Source organism: Adiantum capillus-veneris, chromosome 27 (assembly GCF_014529385.1).
Source record: "Adiantum capillus-veneris isolate H3 chromosome 27, ASM1452938v2, whole genome shotgun sequence".
Taxonomy (NCBI): domain Eukaryota; kingdom Viridiplantae; phylum Streptophyta; class Polypodiopsida; order Polypodiales; family Pteridaceae; genus Adiantum; species Adiantum capillus-veneris.
In genome coordinates, this window is record NC_140957.1 from 22,415,138 (window position 1) to 22,439,275 (window position 24,138).

The 24,138-nt window shown below is 38.9% G+C and overlaps 1 protein-coding gene across 2 annotated transcripts in view; it reads right to left on the minus strand.

Annotated features, from left to right (window-relative positions):
* Positions 1-21,877: 21,877 nt before the first annotated feature.
* Positions 21,878-24,138, minus strand: part of LOC147421628 (dynein regulatory complex protein 1-like) — a 49,708-nt gene continuing 47,447 nt past the window's right edge. The window contains exons 8-12 of one of the 2 annotated variants that reach the window (XM_086502667.1): positions 23,227-23,764; positions 22,780-22,981; positions 22,497-22,695; positions 22,304-22,388; positions 21,878-22,168 (exon numbers count right to left, since the gene is read on the minus strand). In XM_086502667.1, the coding sequence (XP_086358793.1) occupies positions 22,151-22,168; positions 22,304-22,388; positions 22,497-22,695; positions 22,780-22,981; positions 23,227-23,764 (1,042 nt within the window). In that variant the 3' untranslated portion in view covers positions 21,878-22,150. Of the gene's footprint in view, positions 22,389-22,496; positions 22,696-22,779; positions 22,982-23,226; positions 23,765-24,138 lie in introns of both variants that reach the window. The other variant, XM_086502666.1, reaches the window with a different exon arrangement.

Below are 24,138 nucleotides of genomic sequence, written 5' to 3' on the forward strand. Positions count from 1 at the left end.
AGTATGCCCCTCCTTCTAACTCTGAGGATAGAGAGGATAGAGTTAATTTTGATAAGGGTAGAATGTAATAGGACTATTTTTTCAAGTTCTTAAAGTCGGAAAGAATATAATAGGTTAGATCTTTTGTTAAATATGGTTTAAATTATTTTTGAATAGTTTATGAGATAGAGAGTGTTAGTCGTACACAAATGAGTTCGAGATATCGAGGGAGAAAATATATTCTTTCACAATACATTAAAGATGTATTTAATAATAATTATTGAATAAAAGATAATTTGGTTATAGACTGTAAAGTAAACACGTAGTCAAAATTGATGTTTTTATCAATATCAATGTTTTGTTTTTATGTTTTTTAGCTTGAAATACATACGTAAGCTTAAAATAAGTTGGAAAAGTCGGAGATCCAGAAATAGAGGTTTTATGATTCGGTTTTAGTCCAAAAAAGTTTCATTTTTAGCCCAAAAAAATGGTTTTTGCAATTATGTTTGCGTTGCCTTGTAGATCAGACATGTTCCCATCCTTTCGCGTACTTGGAAGTCTATATTCTGAGTTTATATGACAAAGTTATGGCAAAAAAAAATTGCCAGCAGTAATAGGTTAGCTTACAAACAGATATACACATGTAATATCTCTTTTGTTTGATCCAATAAAAAAGTGATTGTACTTTTTTATGATGGTACAAAATTGCCAGCTGCTCCAGCACAAGCCTGCTCACTTTCTCCAATTACAGTGAGGTTTGGCGAGCATTCGCAGGTCGACAAATATTTCAAGTGAGCTTGTAGAGCCCAGTCTGCTTAGATTTTTTATTCGGGCTCATTTCGACCTTCATTTCCACTACAGGCAGGTCTGCATAGGCAATTTCGTCATTTTGTGTAGAATTTTTGTCAATGCCAATTTTTGCATAACAGGTGCCTTCCAGTCTTCTACGGTTTGTGCTATATAGCACGTGTTGTTCCCGCTCTGTTTCTCCTATTTTCAGCAGCATTTACCATGGCTTACAACAACACAGATGTCTTCAAGATGTTTGCTGATGAGGACAGGTTGGATGGGGACAATTACCCTATGTGGGCTTATACGATGCAACACGTTCTTGTGTCAAAGGGCGTCTGGAATATTGTGCAGGGCATTGATGTACGTCCTCGTTCTGAGGATGTAGGCGATGTTGAGGATGTTGCAGGTCTTGCTGTAAGGATTGCTGCTATTAGAGTTGTTTTGCCTACGACAAAACAAGCTCGTTGGGATGTAAAGGATGTGCAGGCTCATGCATTGATTGCGTTTTCTGTGAAGTGCACCATTGTTCCTCACATCCATTCAGCAAAATACAGGCTTGGGATATTTTGGCTGGTCTTTATGCAAGTCGCAATGAGGCTAAAATTGATTTGCTGCGTAAAGAGCTGGAGTCAAAGATTATGCATGAGGAAGATGATATGGACACTTTTTTTGCTGGTGTCAAGGATATCAATGAGCAACTTATTTCTGCAGGTGAAGTCGTTTGAGAGAGTTCCATTATGCAGACTTTTCTTGATGCCTTACCAGACTTTTGCTAGTACTTGGAGACTTATGACCCAAGGAAATCCAAAATTTGTCAAGTTTGATGCGTTATGCACATTGCTGTTGCAAGAGTCACTTTCCAGAAAAAACAGGACAAGACAATGTGCAATCAAACACGCTTTTATTGCTTCTCAAAGAAAGGGTGGTAATAGCAATGCAGCCACTTCTTATGGTTCTGTTGCGAGTGGCAAAACTTCTGTTCCCAATGCTTCTGCTGACAGCACTTCGTCTGGCAATTCTGCTGATAAGGGAAAAAGAAAGATGCATTGCCATTATTGTAAAGCTAATGATCACTTGATCAAACAATGTCCTAATTTGAAGGCAAAAGAGGCTAAGAAGAAAGAGGGTGGTTCCAACGCAAATGCTGGTTCCACTACAAATGCAGCCATTGTTGACTCTTCTGTGAAAGGAGATTGTGTTGCTGATGTTGATGCGAGTGGGCTTTTAGCGCGGAGTGCACTTACAATCCTGTTGTCCATGATGCATGCTTGTCAGTTGCTGCAGATTCACATGTGTGGTATTTCGACAGTGGTGCTACAAAGCACATTACCTCACATCGTGAATTGTTCACCTCTCTCGAGTCTGTCCCTCATGGGAATTCAGTCACTTGTGCCAACAATGCCTCTTATACGGTTCAGGGAGTTGGAAAGATTGTGCTTACGCTGCAAACGACAGTTCCTTCACACTTGTTGATGCACTTTATGTACCTGGGATCAATAAGAATCTCTTATATGTATCCGCACTTGCTATACTTGGACTTGTACTCAAATTTGTGGATGACAGATGTATAGTTCATGATCTCAGTTTTGGTGATGAAATTGTTGCATCCAGTCTTTTGTGCCGTGGGTTGTATATACTCACTTTGTATGGCAAGTGTGGAAAATTTTTACAAATGCTGTTGCAGATTCAAGGGCTATTTCAGATGCAAAACTTTGGCATGCACGTTTTCATCATCGAAATTTTTCCAGCTTGTTGCGTTCGCAGAAATTTGATATGGTTGCTTCTTTTCTGCCTCTTGAAGCACCTGTCAAACATGTTTGTGAAGGCTATATTTTGGGTAAGATGCAGTCCTCTAAGTTTCCAAAGGATGGTTCAATTCGGGCCACATGCAGGTTGCAGCTTGTGCATAGTGATGTTTGTGGGCCCATGCAAACTCCGTCCTTGGGCAACTACATGTACTTCGTGACTTTCATTGATGATTACTCCAAGCATGCATGGGTATTTCCGCTTAAAGTGAAGTCCAAAGTTTTTATGTGCTTCAAATTTTTTTTGGCTATTGCTGAAAATGACTCGAAATGTACTATGGGCACCCTCCATTCCAATCGAGGGGGGGAGAATACGTCTCATGAATTTAATGCATTTCTGGCTAGTTGTGGGATAAAACACCAATGTAAAGTGCCTTATACACCTCAGCAAAATGGTATTGCTGAGAGGAAAAATAGGTCACTTATGGAAATGGCACGATGCATGGTCAAAAGTCAAGCTTTGCCGCATTCTTTGTGGCTTGAGACCATCATGTGTGCCACTTATGTACTAAACAGGTGTCCTAAGAAAGCTTTGCAGTCTATTACTCTATATGAAGCATGGCATGATAGAAACCCTTCTATTGAGCACATGCGTGTTTTTGGCTATTTGGCATATGCTTTGGTGCCACAAACACAGCGCAGAAATTTGGATGATAAGGCTGTCAAATGTATTTTTGTTGGTTATAGTGCTGAAAGCAAAGGTTACAGGTTGTATCATCCGCAAACAAAACGTATTCTAGTTTCACGGGATATAGTGTTTGTGGAAGATTATGTTGAGCCCTTGCTGTCATGTACTAGAGACAGTAATGTAAGCTCACAGGACATTTATGACACTTTGTTGCCTCTTTTCAATGGTGAAAATACGAATGTAAGTTCCAATGCGGCAAATGTACAGCCTATGGGGGTTTCTGAAAATGTTATAGATCAGCCTATTACTGATGCATATGTACATGACGTACTTGATGAGGAAAGGGCTGAAAATGAGCAGGCTAGAGGTATACCAAAATGGCTGGTGCACACTTTGCGTGACAATAAATTGGATGCACCTTTGTCTAGTCATACTCGTTCAGGCTCTTGCCATGCATTTTATGCATCAGATTGTTATGCTTTGGCTGTGTTCAGCTTACATGATGTTGAGGAGCCTCTGTCTTTTGATGAAGCACAGAATTTAGAAAATTGGATGGCTGCCATGCAATCAGAATATGATGCACTTATAGACAATAACACGTGGACTTTATGTGATGCAAAAAGGCCATTGGTACAAAGTGGGTTTACAAGTTGAAACACAAGCCGGATGGTGAGATCGATCGCCATAAGGCTCGACTTGTTGCAAAGGGTTATGCACATCAAAAAGGCATAGATTATGAAGATACTTTTGCTCCCACTTGTCGTATGACTACTATGCGTTTTCTATGTGCATTGGCAGCTCATTTTGGTTGGGATGTACATCAATCAGACATTGTTACTGCTTTTTTGAATTGTGACATATTTGAGGAAGTTTATGTAACGCAGCCTCGCGGTATTGTCATAAAAGGACAAGAGGACAAAGTGTGCAGATGTAAGAAGGCTTTGTATGGATTGAAGCAATCTCCTCGTGCTTGGTATGAGAAAGTTGAACACTCATTTGGTCAAACAAGGCTTTCATAACAGTCCAACAGAAAGCACATTGTATGTAAAGCGTGAGGGTGATGTACTTCTCATTGTGGTTCTTTATGTCGATGATTTGCTGATCACTAGACCAAATGAGAGACATATTGCTGAATTTAAGGCTGATTTGAATGCTACTTTCAAGATGAAAGATTTGGGGTTGTTGCATCATTATTTGGGCATACAGTTTAAGCAGTGTGATGGTGGTATTGCCTTGTGTCAGAAAAGTTACATAGAGACATTGCTATGTAAGTTTGGACTTGAGGATTGCAAACCTATTGCCATTCCCATGGGAACAGGTTTGAAGTTGAGTCTACGTGATGCTGGCGATCCTGCTGATGTCACTCTTTACGAAACTTCTGTTGGCTGCCTCATTTATGTATGCAACACAAGGCCAGATATTCAGTTTGCAGTCTCACAGGTCAGCAGATTTATGCATAGCCGAGCGTCTAAGCATTAGCAGGCTGTCAAGAGGATTTTCCACTACCTTAGTGGCACTTTACATCTTGTCTTGTTTTATCCCAAGGAGGGATCATTGCCACTAGACTTACATGCTTTTTCAGACTCAGATTGGGCTGGTTGTTTTGACACGCCAGTGTCCACAAGTGGTTTTTCTTTCATGCTTGGCAGTTCATGTATATCATAGTTGAGCAAGAAGCAACCTACTGTGGCCACTTCTAGTTGTGAGGCTAAGTACAGGGCAGTCTTCACAGCTACGGTTGAGTGTATATGGCTCAGACGCCTTATGGATGATTTGGGTGTTGGACAGGACACTGCCAACACTATCTACACTAACAGTCAAAGCGCATTGGCAGTTGCGAGGAACCCAATTTTTCATGATCGCACAAAGCACATTGAGGTGCATTATCACTATGTCAGGGAGAGGCTCTCAGCATGAGAGATCATCTTGGCTTATGTGCCAACACAGGACAACCTTGCAGATCTTTTCACAAAGGCATTGTCTCGTGAGAAGCTTGAAGCTTTCCGCAAAGGCATTGTCTCGTGAGAAGCTTGAAGATTTCCGCAAAGCTTTGGGCTTACTCCCCTTTGTGGATTGATCATGTCCTCAGGGCATGGCACTTCCCTTTACTCTTGTGCTAGCTCACCGCATCACTCCAGGGGGGGGATTTATTACCATATACATGTGGTAGTGATGTGTGTGAACACACTAGGACCTCCGGGGCATTTTTTCCCTCTTTAGGAGGTTTTTTCCCTCGTGCATTGTATATACGCCCATCACTCTAGGGCTATCTATCTTTCCATTGTACACTAAGTAACACACTCTCTATTGTGGGCCTTTAGCTTCCTTCGTCTTCTCCAAGCTGTGTGCGTTTCTCTACAATCCTAATTCCAAGAGGCTAAGCTTAATGAGTGTGACGGCATAAGAAAAACAAACAAAGATCTAGAAGGGTGGATTGCAGAACTTGAAGATTTGGATTATGCTTTCAATATGAAGAACATGCTCACCAAACTTACGAATGCCTAAACAAAGTGATCAATAAGGTAGTATGGAGCAAGATGACTAATTTGGAGACTTTCACAATGCACATGATAAAGGTATGTCATTTGACCCTCTTTTCTAATACTTTACGTCTTTGATGAATCCTTTGAAATCTTCTGAGATCAAATTCATGCGTAAAATTTGAGATTTGAAATTGAATTTCTTAATTGATTTGGATAGTACACATTGCTTCTTATTTGTTGAGTTAATTGAGAAATTAAACATGAAATTAAACTGAGAAATTAAGAGACTAAAAGATTTACGAAAGAACTAATTGAAAACATGTCTTTTTCCTTGAATGGCAATTTTTATGTCATAAACATGGGTATAAATGATGTAATTATTATTATCAATTAGATGGCTGAAAATCATGTTTTTATTGATTATGAAGAAAGAAAAATCTCTCTTAAATCATTAGATGAGGATAGTCACACTCTTCATGGGGAAGAAAGAGATTCTAAATCAAGTTTTGGCCATGAAAGTAATAAGGTGACTTAAATGAAAGTGTGAGACTTATAAACTTTTATAAATGAGTTAAAAGGTGAACCAAAAATAAGAAAGGAAAAAAATCCAAAGTATGTGGAAAGATTTGATGAGTTCAAGCATATTTTTCTTGATGACCTACCATGTATGCCCCTCCTTATAACTCTGAGGACAGAGTTAGTTTTGATAAGGGGAGAATGTAATAGGACTATTTTTTCAAGTTCTTAAAGCCAGAAACAATATAATAGGTTAGATCTTTTGTTAAATATGGTTTAAATGAATAGTATATGAGATAGAGAGTATTAGTCGTACATAAATGAGTTCAAGATATCAAGGGAGGAAATATATTCTCTTCACAATACATTAAAGATGTATTTATTGAATAAGACAAAACTTGGTTATAGACTGTAAAGTGAACACGTAGTGCAAATTGATGTTTTCATCAATATCAATGTTTTGTTTTTATGGTTTTTAGCTTGAAATACATATGTAAGCTTAAAATAAGTTAAAAAATTCATGGAGACCCAAAAATAGAGGTTTTATGAGTCACGATCTAAAAGTTGTGTTTTTAGCCAAAAAAGAAAAGGGAGTTTTTTGTAAATTTTTTCGGGTTGCCTTATAGATTAGACCCGTTCCCATCATTTTAAGTACCTGAAAGTCTATAATCTGAGTTTGTATGACAAAGTTATGGGAAAAAAAAATTGCCAACAACAGTAAGACAACCTACAAGCAGCAAACAGTTAGCTTATAAACAGATATACATACGTAATATCTCTTTTAGTTTATCCAATCAAAAAGTGATCGTACTCAGTTTTTATGGTACAAAATTATGTTTTCTAATTTGATTATCATATTGAATTGGTTGCACGAGTATGTTATTTTGGCTATTTTGTAGACGTTGCAGAGACCAATGTGATATCTACTCTTCAATGTGAAACAGGATCTTTCATGATATTGATATTGTGATCATGTTGCGATTCGAATTATGATCTTTGTTGCCATCCAAAGATTTAGATTGTGATAGAGATTGAGAGTGTGATTGAGATTGAGATTGAGATTGTGCACAAGATTGATATTGTGCACAAGATTGAGAGTGTGATTGAGATTGAGATTGAGATAACTCGGGGGTGGTCGGGAGGTTATAAAATGAGATATGCTCTTCATGTAATCATTATCTTACATCTACTTATTCTGCTATTTTTTATTATCAATGTATTTCACTCTCCCATGTTACGTCACAATAGGAGGATCCAACAAGCAAGATGGTCTAGATGTAGGATCTCATCATAGTCACAAGGCCTAGAGGTTGATTTGGCTTCCCTCTAAACAATTTATTTATCATGATGTGTTGCAATGTTATGGAAATTCATCAAGTAAGTGTCACTTGGTCTAGTTTTACCATCAGGAGTGAGAAAGTTGTTTTCAATATGAGCTTGAAACGGTGGGCTACCATGATGTCTCTAGAATTCTCCAGCATGTTACAAGCATCACAGGTTGTACAATGTATCTTGTATTTACTTCAATGGTGGAACTAATCAACTCACCTTTTATCTCTAGATTAGAGTCTCTGCATGTAAATGATAAACTATTGACCATGGTGAACAATAGAATAAATAACTATGCATGGAGATACATATATGGTGACAATATTGAGCTTGAGAGTTCTTTCTAGGGTTTGAAAGTTCATTAGAGCACACTATAAATGGGCAAGCCTAATGATTTTATCATAGGTTAACTCCTAAAGGAGCTCTCTAATATTCAATGAGCAATATGGATTTCTCTTGTTTTAGAATAGCCATATGATCCTTCACCTTCTTTTAGTTAGTGATAGAGTTCCTCTAATTTCCCTTTCAATGAGTTTTAAAATGCCCAAGCGAGGCTTCATCGTGTTCCCTCATTAATATGGTCCAAGTTTTCCTACATTCTCTCTCTAGATGATCACAATCATATATATATATATATATATACTATTAAAAAAAGGGGGAGGGATTCTGCCCCCCTGACACATGGAAAGCTCTCCTTGCTTCGATGTACGTGCCCTACAGCTCCCGACAACATAGCATCACACACACACACACACACACACACACACACACACACACACACACACACACACACACACACACACACACACACACACACACACAGGTGGCCATCGGTTTCTAGCCAAACTAGTCTATATCTATATTTAAAAGACAAGCATATGCTCCATGTGGTTGCAAGCACGATGGAAGGCCCCCAATTTTCCTTTCTAGATGCCAACGAGGTTCCACCAAGTCGAACCCATCTCTCTCTCTCTCTCTCTCTCTCTCTCTCTCTCTCTCTCTCTCTCTCTCTCTCTCTCTCTCTCTCTCTCTCTCTCTCTCTCTCTCTCTCTCTCTAGCATGGGCTTGGGGAAAAAACCCCTGCCGTGAATAAATGCATGCAGTGCACTCTGCCTACATTGGAGTCAATGTGCATCAAAATTAATGCACATAGTGGGCTTGGCTTGCCGCAGTAGATGAGAATTGCAATCAAACGGTAGATCTTGTGGCTGCAAGCATTTACAACCACATGGATCAAACTCATGTATGACCATGCACACATGGAATTCTTGGGTACCACAATGAACATTTCGTAACAATGCAATGCACTACCCCCTCGACTCAGTAAACAAGTACGTAGTGATGGCCAAATTGCGGGAACACTTTTCATGGACTGCAAGCCTCTGCCAACGTATGCAAAAGCCATACATCTGTGTCAAATAATTTCTACTTTGGACACTCCCACTTGCAACTATCAAGCACCTACAAAAGCCCGTTGAGATAGAGTAAAACGATTCCCAAGCCGGGTGCATAGCTGAGATTGAAGATGGAACACTAAAAGAAGCTTTGAATAAATTGTAATATCATACAAAGTTTCACATGTCATACTTAGAAGTTAGAGAACCATGTCATAAGCATCCACATATCTTCAGTGTCGTGACCCTTGATGTTTCCTTGCTAACATATTAACAAGTGATGAAGAGAAGAAAATTTTTGAGCCCTTCATATGGATCCTCTTCTTCTTCCCGAATCGGAGAGAGGACTTTTGGAAGTCTCACAAGGAGGCTTCCTAGGTACTCTCTCATCATGGTGGGGAGTTTGGAGAATCCCATGAGCACGAAGCTTCCGACTTTGGAGGGATGGATTACCCATGGCTTGTTGAAGCTTGGAAACAAGGTAGTTCACAAGCATAGGGGCATCATTAGTAGCCTGCTCATTAGCAAAATCAAAGCTATCAACATTAATTTCACTCTCTTTACTATTGGCAGCCATTCTAACAACCTTTAGGTGTAAACTTTTCTAGGTGTACTTTGGCACTTCAAGACCTAATTGCTACTCCTCTTTACCCCTTTAGAAAAGCACTCAAGCTACTGAACCCGTAGCTCGAATACCATTAATTGCAAGGAATAGAAGGGAGGATTTTTCAACACCAAAATAGTACCGGTTCCTATCAAGCTTCTAATAGCTCAATAGTGGTTAAGCCGTAGGCAAGCCGCGTAGGACTCGACTATTAAGACCGTAGCTCTCGATGGTGATGCCCCATTATCTGCATGAAGGAAGGCGCACTGCAAGGCTGAAAATTTCCTATTCTACTTACTCAATTGCAATTAATAATACCAACCATTTATAGCTAGCTTGAGGATCTCCCTTCTTGAGCAAGAAAAGAGAAACCTTGTGCTCTGATACCAATGTAGCATTTAATGGCCTAGTAACTTGCGTGTAGCAAAAAATAGCATGAACATAGTGAGCATTTCATTAGAATAGATTCCTAATGAGAATACCAAGAGTGCTTGGGTGGAGAGAGCAACAAAAATCATAACACCTAGTTCGATACGCATGAACAATACTTCAAAAAATAGAGAAATTAAGCTATTGACAATAGTTGAGGATCGGATTTACATGGAGCCGGCGGTCCCCCCTCCAAAAGGCTTTGTATTATAGGTTTCCCCCATCAAGGGAGACATTTTACAATACAATTCTTCATGTTCCTTCAATAACTAGCTAGTGCAATGAAGATGGAAGCTTCAAGCACTAGCAAACACTTTAAACACAACATCAATTCCCTCACGATCTCAGACCCAAGACCTCACACACCTTCGAAGATGGTGAGAGATAGCGGGGTATGAGAGTAGATTGAGAGGAAGAAGGAGTTGTCTTACGTGAAAGAAGTACATCTCCTCACATAATCACTCATATTATCATAGCATAGCTTAGCTTAGTAATTAGCATGGTAGAGGAGATGAGCATGCATTGAAGCTTGGCTTTTGGTTGGATTTTCATCACAAAGCCAAGATTTTTTGGTGTAGGCCTCCCTTCTCACAAGCTTGGAGTAGGTGATAAGCTTTCCATTATAGCTTGAGAAGGAGAGAGAGAGAGAGAGAGTATTCTTGCTTCACACATGAGCTAGTGTGAGTGTGTGTGGAATAATTCCTTTGAAAACATCAGCCCCTCTCTCTCTTGGTCGACCTCTCTTGCTAAATCCTCTTGCTGGCACCTCATTGGACCTTTCCAGGCTTAGCCAATAGGCTTTAAAAAGCATAAGTGGTAGCCTTCTGACATGTGTCCTCCTTTCCCCTTTTATGCAAGATTTAGGTAATTAATTAATGCAACTAAACTCTCATTGGATCCCTTTGTCTCCTGGCCAATAGGAATCAGACAAGCCATTAGGCTGCTGAATGCTCATTGGACCCCTTGGGAGACTGTCCAATAGTCTTCTAGAGAGCTTAATTCTTATTGGTTATTTTATTAAGTGTTTTTAAATTAATTAAACTAGATTTACTATAGCCTAATTCTCATTGGTCCACCTCCATGGCCATTCAATAGGATTTGAGTGCACCTTGTGTGCATCTGGGCTAGGGAGCTGACATGTGTCCCTCATTCCCTTTGTGTAAAGGAAGCTTGTGAGTGTGTGTGTGTGTGTGTGTGTGTGTGTGTGTGTGTGTGTGTGTGTGTGTGTGTGTGTGTGTGTGTGTGTGTGTGTGTGTGTGTTTCTCTCTCATCTCCTACTTACAGGGCTCGCCCCCTCTTATGTAGTAATCATGAAGACTTTTTGGTACACACACAAAGCATCCAATTTTTCTAAGCTTGACCATTGGACACAACCTTTGATATTTGGAACCTTAGCATTTTGGAAGTCTTAATGGGCTGAACCTTAGGGTCTTTAAAGCCCATTGTTGCACATTGCTCTACAGATGGCCCCCCCTTTGGATCCCTATTGTGGCCGATCTGCCAGCTTAACCAACATTCTAGCTTTTTCTCCCCTGGCACTTCCCCATATTAAACGATCAGTTTAACATGAGAAAATCATTTAGGAGAATTAGATATTAGTTATTATGACACCACCCGTGGAGTGCCTTAGAATAAATTTTTCACTGACCTCTGGGTGGGCCCTCACCTAGAGCATGTTGTCATGTATAGTGGAGACCATCTTTCTCTTTGAGTCTCCAACAAGGAAATCCCAAGGAATCTCTAATCAACATATAATCCATCACCCTAGACAGAGGTCTAAAGCCACATCTAAAGACACATTGAAATCATCCATGATTCTCATAATACACTAGGCGTTGACATAAATAGTGCTACGCGGTCTCTAGCTCTAAGTCACAAAATTCACATGTCCTCTCCTCGGAAAGTGTTGAAATATATCCCCATGTCTCTCTCTGCAATTGATGCGAGGAGGCATGAAGCTACCCTATCGCACATCAAAGGCCATGTGAGAAATGTGAATCCCTGTATATCGGTGGTAGAATGAATCCATCTTCAATAGTATTAAGAAAATTCTCTCTATAAAAAGCCCTTTTGTTTCCTAACTCATGAGAGGGGGCCTCAACCATGTCCTCTCTGCATCAATCTATGTAATATCCTTTCTTACTATTGTGTAAATCTCTGAGCAAGTCAACGTAAGTGATGGTGCATCCAAGGAGTACTAAAGGGTGGCAATTTATCCATTGTGAAGCCATGTAGTTGAAACCAAGCTGACATCTGTGCATAGCAACATCTAGAGTCTCCCCCCATAGTCTAGCATAACAATGACATGGGAGATCCCACAAGACATGTATATTTGAAATTCTATTATAGTAAGTGACTAAATCACAAGTGGGTAGTTGCCAAATCTGCTCTAACAATCTCAAGTGGTATTGCGGTCTTGCAATGGATCAACTTGGAGATCATAGTGACGAGAGATTTCTCCATTGCTCTCCACCCATCATACATTCCTTTGTACTTCATGCGATGATTAAGACCAGGTCCCCAAATTTGCACCCCATACAATAATGTGGATGTCACTACAGTAACAACAGCCACAACTTAGTTCGCAAATCTTGAAATTGTACCAAGGAGCACATTTTCTCCAAGCGTGCAAGGCATGTATGCCCTTGTATAAGTCTACATGCTAATGCCTCTGTCATAGAGAAAGAGGGTTCTCTAAATACAACTCCAAGGTAAGTGTAGTTTTGTGTAACCTCTACCACCTCCTATCCATTAAAAAACATTGTGCTACTGCCCTCACCCATTGACAAGTGCTAAGGTTCACATAAAAATCCTTGTTATGTACATATCTTTGCAGTGTATCCAATTGGTTGTGCGATCCTTCTGAAGATTTAGCAATGGGTACAAAGTGATCCACATAAAGAAAACAAAGGTATCCATGTGCCTAATAGCTATGCATTGCTATCTCTATCTCTATCAATATAGTATGGAACCCTTCAATGGACATACCAAACAGAGAAGGACAGACTGGACATCCATATTTCACTCCATTGGTGGAATCAACAATCTCTGAAAGGCCCTTTGATATGTACATTCTACATGTGACTATTTCATAAAGTAGAAGGATACCCCTTGTAATTGCAATTGGAACCCCCATATCATACAGTTTTCACATCAATCTTGCTCTAGGCACTAAATCAAGCGCTTTCCAAAAATCAACAATGTAAGAGTAAACATGTTGCTCATGTGTGTGACCCTCCTCAATGATAGCTTGAATAGTAAATATGTGATCAAGAGTAGAGATTCTTCTTCTAATACTACCCACGTGCTCTTACACCCTCTCTCTTTGCCCAACGACTAAGCCTGTTCTCAAGCATAAAGCCATAAAGCTTTTCCAATGTGTGATATAGCATGATGGCATTATAATTACTATGCAACATAGGATCCCCAACTTTGAATACTGGCACAATGATGTTGGTGCTCCAATTTTACGAAAGCATTCACAAACATCACTATTAAACATGTGGGCCAATAAGCATGCCAATGAACCTTGCACATGACGTACATGTTTTCAGCAATCAATCCATCATGATCATATTCTCTACGTGTATGAAGTCTATCAATGGCATCATGTATCATACTCTTAGTGAAGAATGTGCAAGTCTGAGGACGGCCCCCTACTGGAAATGCTAGGGAAGGCTGATTTGGCATTGTATATAATTATTTGCATACTATCCCCAAGTATGTGTAGAAGTAGTGGGTGGGGGTGCTCAATGCTCCTAAAAGATTCTCCATGCTTCTCTAGATTCCTGGCTCAAGAAAATCTCAAATAAATCCTACTCAAGTAGGACACAAAGCATCTCTTCTTTTGCCTCACGAGATGTTGAAAGATAATCTTTGGTTGTCGATGTGTCGTACCACCTGCTACTACCTCTCTTTGTAGTCTAGCCCTCATCTTTTCACACTCATTTTCATACAAACTATTCTAAGGTTTAATGTCCTTAATGTCTCTCTCAACATCGCCAAGGTGGGGAAAATCAATTTTTTCAATTTCATGGAAAGCATTCGCAAGCTACTCTTTAAGCTATATCAAAGGTACATGGGGATCCACCATTGATAGTCATATAAAGATCTCCAAAGTATATTAATTTTGTGTCTTCTTAGTAAAACGATATATAGGATACATTAGTGATTTTGTTGGCTACCCATAAGCTGTATAAAATACCAACAATCTTAATGTGAAAGATAAATATGCATGATCTATAGTAGTCTCGATACTTCTAGGTGAAACTGATAGCTCATGAATACATGGGATGAGTGCAAGCAGTGCAAGTAAATGGTCCATCATAGGAACATTACAATGTGTATAGCACGTGAGCTCTTTTGAAAATGGCCACTTCATGATGCCATTGATTATGGCTAGTCCGTGTATAGCTCCCATCTCTATAAGACACTTACCATATAATGTGCATTTACTTTTATCCTTTAAGACTCTCTTGATCCCAAGATCCACTTAATCATACTCACAAAAACCTTCTACAAATGTATTAAGAAAGGAAGCTTCACACAAACATGTCCTTGCATTAAAGTCCACAACATTTGGACAAGCATAGATAGTGTTCGAAGGTGCAAAATAGCATATAGCAATGTAAAAATGAAAAATATTTTGTCTATAATCCACGTATAAGGAGCCTCTTCATCTCTCGTGAACACTTGTATGATAGGATGTAACTCCTCTCTGTATAATACAACAATTCCTCTTGATCATCTATAAGTATCCCCATGAGGCTTTTTGTGGCCATTGATTCCCATCTATATCACAAAGGTGTTTTTCCTATATTGATGAGTTTTTGTATAGAAAATTACATATCAATCACACATGGCATACACTCTTTTCTATGTGAAATTTGAGCATGAGTGAGATCCTCTTCCAAAACTATTTCCTTGAAGGCACGTCGATGCAAAAGAAAATCTTTATTTGTCTCGAGATCAACAAACTTCAAGATTAGTGGCCTCTTTTGATACATCCTTTTCTACTCTCCATTTTTTATACATCCTTTCCTAAAATCCATGTCAGCCAATGTCTTTTTGTTTGCTCCCATTTTCATGCATAAATCCAAAGGATCCTCTTTTAGACTCTTGTTCTCTTTCCATCCAAACACTCATACATAAAAAACTCACACTTTTCTCTGATTGTCTTCCTCTAATGTATCCTTTATGAAAATAGGAGGAGAAGATGTTGGAGCTGCCTATTGCTCTTTTGTCACTTCTATGCATGTTGTGTTCTCCTCATATTGTTTAACTACATCGGTCCATGCACTCAATCCATTCTCTACATGACATTTTAGCTCTTTCACCTCTTCTTGGAAGTGCAGGTCTGCTCTACCATTTGATGATACCTCATTTTCATCCAGCCTCTAACATGCTTTGAGCTAGTCCTTGAGGTCATCAATCAAGGTATCCTTTTCACTCAAGCATTTTTTCTACTTTTGCTTTCTAGGATTCAAAAGTAGAAAGTGTATCATCTAATGTTTTTTGCAACATGCCTTCCATTACATTCACCTTGAGATCCTCAATCAAGGAATCCTTTTCACTTATGCATTCTTCTAATTTTTCTTTCCAAGATTCAAAAGTAGTAAGTGGATCATCTAATCTTTTTTGAAGCACGCCTTCCATTACATTCATCTTGAGATCCTCATTCAAGGAGTCATTTTCATTTATGCAATTTTATACTTTCTCTTTCCAAGATTCAAAAGTAGTCAGTGGATTGTCTAATCTTTTTTGCAACACACCTTCCATTGCATTCACCTTTGCCCAGACAATGCCTTGCAATTCTCCTTTAAGTCATGTATACGTCTCCGCTTTAGCCTCACTAAGCATCTCTTTTTGCACATCCTTCCTTATTTTTTCATACATACACTATTCATGAGAGTTCAAAAGTTCATACATCTCTGTCTCAATCTCTTTCCTCGATTTGAAGGATGGATTATGTACAATAAATGGAGGTGACCATAGATGGTATGAGTGTCCCAAGAAACCAAATCCATCTAATTTGAGAAGAAATTTCAACACAAAAACATCATCCAATTTTGAGCGAATTGCTTTTGCTAAGGATAAAGGAAAATCTCTAGTCAATACAATTAATGTCTCGATGGATACGACTATCCTTATGAAGCATGCTCAATGTGTTTCTCCAATTTTGAAGCCTCTCTCAAAGTTAGTTTTGATCCTTCTTGGAAGTCCCAATGGTCACTCTATCAATGTTTTGATAGACATTGGTTGTTCCAATAATTTTGTCATCACTCAAATAGTTTCACAGCTTGGCTTGCCAACTCAAAAGACATCTTAATTTTATGAAGTGGAGTTAATAGATGGATCATTTTTAACTTGTGATAAGACAGTTCAACACTTGCAGTTCAATTTTCAAAATTATGCAAATCAACTGGATTTCAAGGTCATGCCTTTATCTTATTACGACATAATTCTTAGTCAACATTGGTTGTTTCAATATGATCCAGCTATTAGCTTTTGATGACATATTATCAATGTGTTCAAAGATGGACGTTAACTAATTTTATCATATGGAGCGAATGATTCAAGCCTCACATGTACAAGTCAAACATCATGATACAGTGGATTGTAAAACAGATATAATTTTTGATGCAAATAAAGAAATTATTATTGATGAAATTTTGGATTCATTAACTTCTCCTCAAATCAATTGTTAAAGACAAAAATGATTTCAAACAGGAAGTTTTGTCAAATGATACTTTGTTTTTAAATAAAGATAAAGATATGGTTGTAGATTCTCGGTCAAAAGATGATTATGCTTTTTTTTATTCTTTGATGGACAATGATATGCCAATTGCAAGATGTAACAATTTTTTAAGATGATTCTGAAGAATTTTGGGATTCGTTATTGGAAGATAATCCCAGTAGTCTCAATCAAAAATCCTCTTCGATGATAAGTAAAGTTGAAGTTACCCCCTTCAAAGAATACTTTAAGAAGACTTCCTATGTGCCAAATGTTTCGCAATTATTGAAAGATTTTCAACGAGATGCCTTATATCAATAGAAACATTTTGAAGATCACTCTCTTGTTGTGCCAGCCTAACTAAACCACATTCCTTTAAAAAGTCTTTGAATGGTGCAATGAAATAGGATTTAGCATTCAAAGAAAAAAACATTTTTAAGAAGCAAAAGTTCAAGACGAAGGTTCTAATAACTCAAAGACTAAAGATTTTTGGAGATTCAACTCTTCTACAAATTTCTATCAACATCACAAGTCTTTTCTTTAACTGGGGCTCTATCATTTTAAATGGGAGGCAATGTCACAATTGTGACATACACTCCATCCATATGTTACCTTCTTGCACTTAATCATGTTGCACATACAAATATGGACCAGAATGGAGACCCCTGTTCTCGAAAGGGTGCATCTCTTAGCCAAACAACTACACATTTTCATCGAATGGTTGCGCCCTTACAACAGATGGTCATGTCTACAATGATTGGTCACAACTATTGGTCAAAGGATGTAGCTCTTAGTCTAGAGTCATGTCTCTTCATCAGCCATTGACATGCCTCTTGATATGTGTCTCTTTGCCTCCTATATAAGGCACCTATTGTACTCAGTTTCCATCATTCATTCAATCCATCAAATCAATTCAACAAGTGTTATTGTCTCTTTAGTCTTAGTTTAATCTTAAGTATGAAGTTTTATTTTCTAATTCTAGGATTAGCACCACTAATCCTCACAACCTCCAAATAGCTCTTTGTTTCTCCTTTGCTTCATTTGACTAGATGGCTCATCTGGTAACTCTTGGATGACAACTCTAGCACTCCTAGTGATCACTTGCACTCGAACTAGCTCTGACACCTTACCTTCGACCACTTAGCTTTCACATTATTTGGACATTATGCTACAAATTCCTCGTATTTTTCACAGGTATAGGGGTGAAAGCATGTTAACCTGTCATGCTTTTTCATGTCCTGAACAATGCTAACTAGCACAATTTTGACATATGCTAACTAGTACAATAACTTGAGCTACATCTCCAAGATCTATGGCATATGATATATCAATAGAAAGCACTTGAAACAAGGAATCCAAATGTACAACCTCCGACAAATTTTGATATTATTTGTAAAAAAATTGTAGGACGCCCAACTTTTCGAAGATGTGCTAACTTTAAACTGCTAACTAGCACAAAAAGCGCGACAGGTTAACATGCTTTCACCCATAGCCTCTTATGTTACGAATGGTAAAATCGGCTCCATCTCTACCCCTACCAAAAAAAATTCTGATAGCATCATCTTCTAGATATATTGTTGGCACTGGCTCCATTGTCCATGTTCACTCTATCCCTTCTTTGCTTAGCTCATTCTCGATTCGTTAGGAATATCGTAGAAACATCTTCTCCTTACTTGAAATGATGCATTCTAATTTTGCAATTGTTAGGTACCCAAAGGATTTAAAATAAGTGCGATGGTAGCTTTCTTCATACCTATGCTCTTTTGACTTGCATTTTGTGCACCAAATCTCTACTTTTCCTACTGAAGTTTGGTTCTTGGATATCTTAGATATCTGCTTAGATAGAACCTCAATCTTTTTTGTTCATGCTCTGTTCTTCCTACTCTTGGGCGTATCCTCCAAATCACTTTTGAAGAGCTGGAGCTAGTACTGAATCCTTCAATAGATTATTCACTAGAACTAGAACTCTCGATTCCTTTGCTTCCCTTCTCTTTCTTCCTGCATGTTAATCGAACTTCAAAGCTATTTGCACCAAATCGTGAAACTTTTGAGTTGGTGGTGGCACTTCTTGTTCTCTAAATTTCTTGCTTTTGAACCCACTCAAAAACCACACACATGCGTTTTTATGATGGTGGTCCATTCAGTGGCCTGGTCAATTCCTTTGTCTTCTCCACATAACTCCTGACAGACAGCTTACCCTATTTGATTTTATCCAATTCGCAAAGGATGTCCTCATCCTCCCAGTTTTCACTATACTTCAGCAAGAATGCCTCCTTCAACATACTGTAAGTTTGGAGCTTACACATGGGTAACGGTAGTATCACTTCCTTGTTGCATCCTTCAGAGTTTGTGAAAAGTACGTTGCCCATTCATCCTCATCAATGTCCTTCAAATCATCATAGTACTCAAAGGTTTCTATGTTTGGACTTATGCTTGTGATTTGGTGTCCTGTCCCAATGTTTGTGCTTACTATAGTGATCTGTGTCTACCTCTTATCTATCATTGTAGTTATCATCAATTTATGTAACCATATCAAGCTCATTCCCTTGAAGTGCTTTTGTGTGGTCCATCTCGTGCTCGTTTACTATGCTTGTTGCAATCATTGACATCTTTGTGAACCTTCACTTTGCCTCTCCCATCTAAATGTCGAGACCCATGTGAATGAGAACGTCTCTTAGTTCTCTCGAAATGGCATCTTCTCGAGTGCATTGAATGCTCAGTAGCTCGATGCTCCTTACCCCCTCTTCTCCCTGGATTGGCATTAGTTCCCTATTCAGAGAGCGTGGTTTTCTTTGAGAACGTTGCTCCAATTCCTCATCGAATGTGTTGATGTGGTCCTAGTATTCAACAAACACTGTAGTAGCTCTCCTTTCTTGCACTGGGGAAGACTTGAGGATATTGCAAATAGCTAATTGACTTTGAATTTCAAGTAAGAGATTGGTTCCTGTCAAAAGCTTTAGCTCAGCACCATGATCGCCAAAATGGAATAAGTTGGATAGCTATCCCAAGTTTAGAATTCTAGAATCATATATTGGATATTAGATCAGATGATATGAATAGAATCAAACTTCAAGAGACCATACGAAAAATTTATACAAATAACTGAACTGAACTGAAAGAATGAATTCAAATGACATGAAGTGAGATAATTCGAACTTAGATATTTAGATTTATGAATGGTCAACTTTGGAAGTACAAATGATACTACACTTGGTGCTCAGTTACAAGATGGTACAAGTGTTGTAATGACTCATGAATGATACAACCAAGCTCTACAAAAGACTGATAAACCAATCGACACAACCCAAAATGAAAGTAATGGGTCCTATTTATAGAGGTGCCCATACTAGATTTTGACTGAATGTACAATTGCAAACTAGTAAACTATTGATGGCTATTGGTACCTTCACTAACTAATTCGTAGAAGCCGCTTTTGTGAAGACTATCTCTAGGGATGGGTTCCCACTATCTCTAGTAAGGTGTATCATTTCATAATGAGCATACGTGTGTATGTGGCATAGTATAGATGATACATATTTCTAAAAAATATGCTTCATTTTATTCTAAACTTGTGAGGACAAAAGGGCAATTCTAGTGAGAAAGGCACATAAATGTATACAACTAATGGTCTTCGTAAGAGTGTATGTGTTTATCTATAAGTTACCTCTATAGTATAGAGAGAGAGAGAGAGAGAGAGAGAGAGAGAGAGAGAGTAATAATAAAAAAGACAGACCACATGATCTATGCCTACAATAGAAGTTTTACAATCCTACATTGGTGTTAATTGCACCAATGTTGAGCTAATTTAGATCAAGTTTGGGCTAATTAAACCAAGTTTACTGAGTTTTGGATGCAAGCTGGTTAGTAATCATTATTTTGATGGTTAAGATTTGCATTTATCCTCCCAATTCATGAAAAAAACTCATTAATATAAATTTAGAAAGAAAATGTTTGGAGTTATGAATGGTATATTTTTATGTACACTCCTATCTGTTTTGGGCATTCTTGACAATTCTTAGGTTGGTTTCACAATCTATCTTGAAATAGTGTAAATTTTCTAATCTATAGGTGTTTTTGTGCATGTGTGTGTGCATCTTGGTTTAAAAAAAGACCAATTATGCTCTAATTTTTTAAGGTTTTGGGGGCAATTATTTTACTCTACTCCAATGTCTGGGTTACATAAAAATAAAAATGAACGAGGGTACCTTGAGCTATAGATCCGTAGACTCAGAGAAACTACCCTTAGGAGCAGAGGACCTACACAAAGAGGATCCATGCAGAGGCAGGTCACTACTTTTGACAAAGGGACTACTCGGGATGGCCCACCATAGGCTACCTAGTCACACTCTCATTGGGGCGTCCTTGATCGAGCCATCCAGCTCGACTGCTCACGACGCCCGAGGATGCGGGGATCTTCAAATCATAGACAAGGTCTTCATCGGAGGCTACAGAGCATCATTGAGCGACATCGAGCATGCCCACGCCCCAAGAGCTCACCATGGAGGACATTGAGGCCATACTGCAGAGACCCATGAGAGAGGGGAGAGTAGACATCCCTGCTTCATTCCAACAGTGGAGTGACCTATCTCAAATAGCCCTTTTGGTTTTTGGTGCATGCCCTGTACGTATCACCGTCTCATGAAGTGCCAAGATACCCCATGTACAGAACACCCAAATCAATCTCTCTAGGTACTCTGTCAAAAGCTTCGCAGAAATCCACAAAGCATCAATAGACATGAAATCCATGTGCTTGAACCTCCTCAAGGTAGCTCAACTGAAAGCATTATGAGTCCGGCCTTAGCTACGCTACAACGTCACAAAGAAGATGCAAGAATGAGAGGGGAAGGGGGTGAACCTACAAAAAAGACAGCCGTCCACTAGGCCTTACCCCTAGCTACTTGCCAGTAGGCAGAGGGAACTGTGGCACCTCCGTCATGTGAATGGATCATTTGTCTTTAAGTTGCAGAAAAAAGCATTGGCAAGAGAGTGCTGGCTTTCTGCCGACAACATTTACAGCGGGGAAGACGCCACAGATCCTGACTGAATGCTGCATTCCCTGCTGGAGACTCCTGATCAAGCTCATCTGCTAGCAATTGTGGCTAGGCTACAAGTTACAACACGTGCCTTGATAACATTGTTTACTTACTAAGCATGAACAAAATTATGAGAGCTTTGTGAAGGAAGACATTACTTAAAGAATAAAGGTTTCTGTTTTCTATTCAGTCGACCAAATAATTACTTTTGCTTGTAAAGGATTACAATTTTAACAACATATAAGGGCGCTTTCAATTCCGTGTTGCCTTTTTGTCTCAGTGAAAACAAATACACCCAAGCACTACATGAGCTTTATACACAGTAATTCTTTTCCCTTGAAGCATACACACTTTGCAAATGCAGAATTTGTTTCTTCAGAAGGAACAAGCCAGTTTATTGCTGGTATATGCTCATTTATGGTAAATCAATGTCTCTTTGTTGCCTAAGACAAAAGGAAAAACTAGAATTGATTATTCACTTCCAAAAGACAAATCATTGGAATTTTACTTCATGTGTCTATTGAAGCAAGAAGAATAGAGTTTCTGAAGGGAAGGTTTGCTCTCGGAGTCGACTTAACTTTGGACGAAAGGCAGTGGTTTAATGCTCCTTGGAAGATTTTCCTTTGTTGTGAAAGATAAAAGACTTCATGCATTATCTTGGCTCTAAAACAGCAAACGATACACTAAGATTAGTTTGTGATTAATGTCCAAAACAAGAACACAAGACATGGCCTAGAACCCCATTAATGATTAGCTGATAGAGTTGCTTACCTATTCTTTAACAGCTGATTGTAGCTCACCATTGCCACAGCAAGAGAAGCCCATACATGGAGCACCTTGGGAGCAACCAAGTCACTGTAGCTTCGCCAGACCTTCTCTATTTCTTTTATACTAGGAACATCTACTTTACCTTTGACGATAGCCAACAAATGTTGAGAGGACCTTACAGAGTCGTTACCTGAGCTTTCCTCTACAAAATGAGAGCAGAGTTACGTAATAATAAAGGGTAAACGTCTGCTGCAGGTAGCATGGAAAGCGTAGACATCACGGGTACCTCTTTGTAATTGTTCATGTAAGTGCAAGGCTGGCACATCATCTTTCTTCATGCCACATGGTGCTTGGCAGGATGTGGATTGAGTTTGATCAGGCTCAGTTTTTCCTTTTCTCTCACAAGAGGACACAAAGAAAGTATCTATGTCTCTAGGGGGAGGACTCCAGACCCAGCCAAGCTGCTCTTCATGTATCTTTTTGTCCGCCTGCAAAGAACACAGCCCAAACTCAGATGGAAATGTTACAAGAACTTATTCTCCAAACGAACCTCTAATCGAAATCGGATTATTTTAGAGTTTAATTTATGTGTGTGCCAAGATAGTTTCTTTACTCGGCTTCGTTACTTAAACCTCTTTTTGAGATATATGAAAACGGTGACAATGCTTGGAACAACTTGGAAGTGATTGGATGTCAGTACAAATGAGGCCAAAAAAGCACTACACTGTCTTACATGAAGAAGCCTCTTAGCAAGAACTGCAAGAGAGTGATGATGCATGCGGACAAATTCCCAATACTGCTTTTGTTGTGCTGCCTCGAGCTGATGTTCCTTACTCTGAAGGTCTTGTAAGAGCCTTATAACTTTCTCGTAGTCACCTGCAAGCTTTGCATTCTGCAGAAGGAAGCGTTTTTCAAAATCATTATGCCGGGTTTTGAGAGTACATACGGTGTCCCGTTGTTTTGTGAGCTTTCTTTTTTGCTGGCCAGCAGTTATATAGTTATCATGGTCTCTCTCAACCAGCACTGCATAGTTGTAATCCAACTTCTCGGTGTTTAGCTGATAGGCTGCTGCCATGGATTCCAGATGCTGCTCCAGAATCTGAACATCTGTTTCCAGCCTGATTTTCAGCAGGTTGTAGTCCTCATTGTCTTGTGTCCGGATATTCTCCAAAGACTTTGTATAATCCTCTATGCGTTTGGTCAAGTCTACTTTAAGTGAGCACTCTGTAGTTCGAACCTTCTTCAGTAATGCATCTATTTCTGCTTTGTTTCTATATTACAATAAAATATAGAGTTCTGAGAAAACAGCTTTATCTCACAAATGCTCACATCGACAATTTAAAAGACCTTGACATGGTTGCTTTTGATTAGCTTATTATGTTAAAGTTCATGATGCCATCTGAGTTGCCGAGTTTCACAGTCGTGCTCTTCTTCTTCTTTCTACCGAATGTTGATCATAAACAAGAGAAAAGAATAGGTGTGATGCAGTTATCCAGTGCCCATAAACTTCAACATTCTCCAAAGTATCTCCATTTATCAATTTACTATAGTCATAAGTGGACAACAAAGAGTCTTAACATCAGACTTCCAACATGCATTAACTATTTTCTGCAAGTTTCTGTTCTTGACTTAATTTTTGGATGCA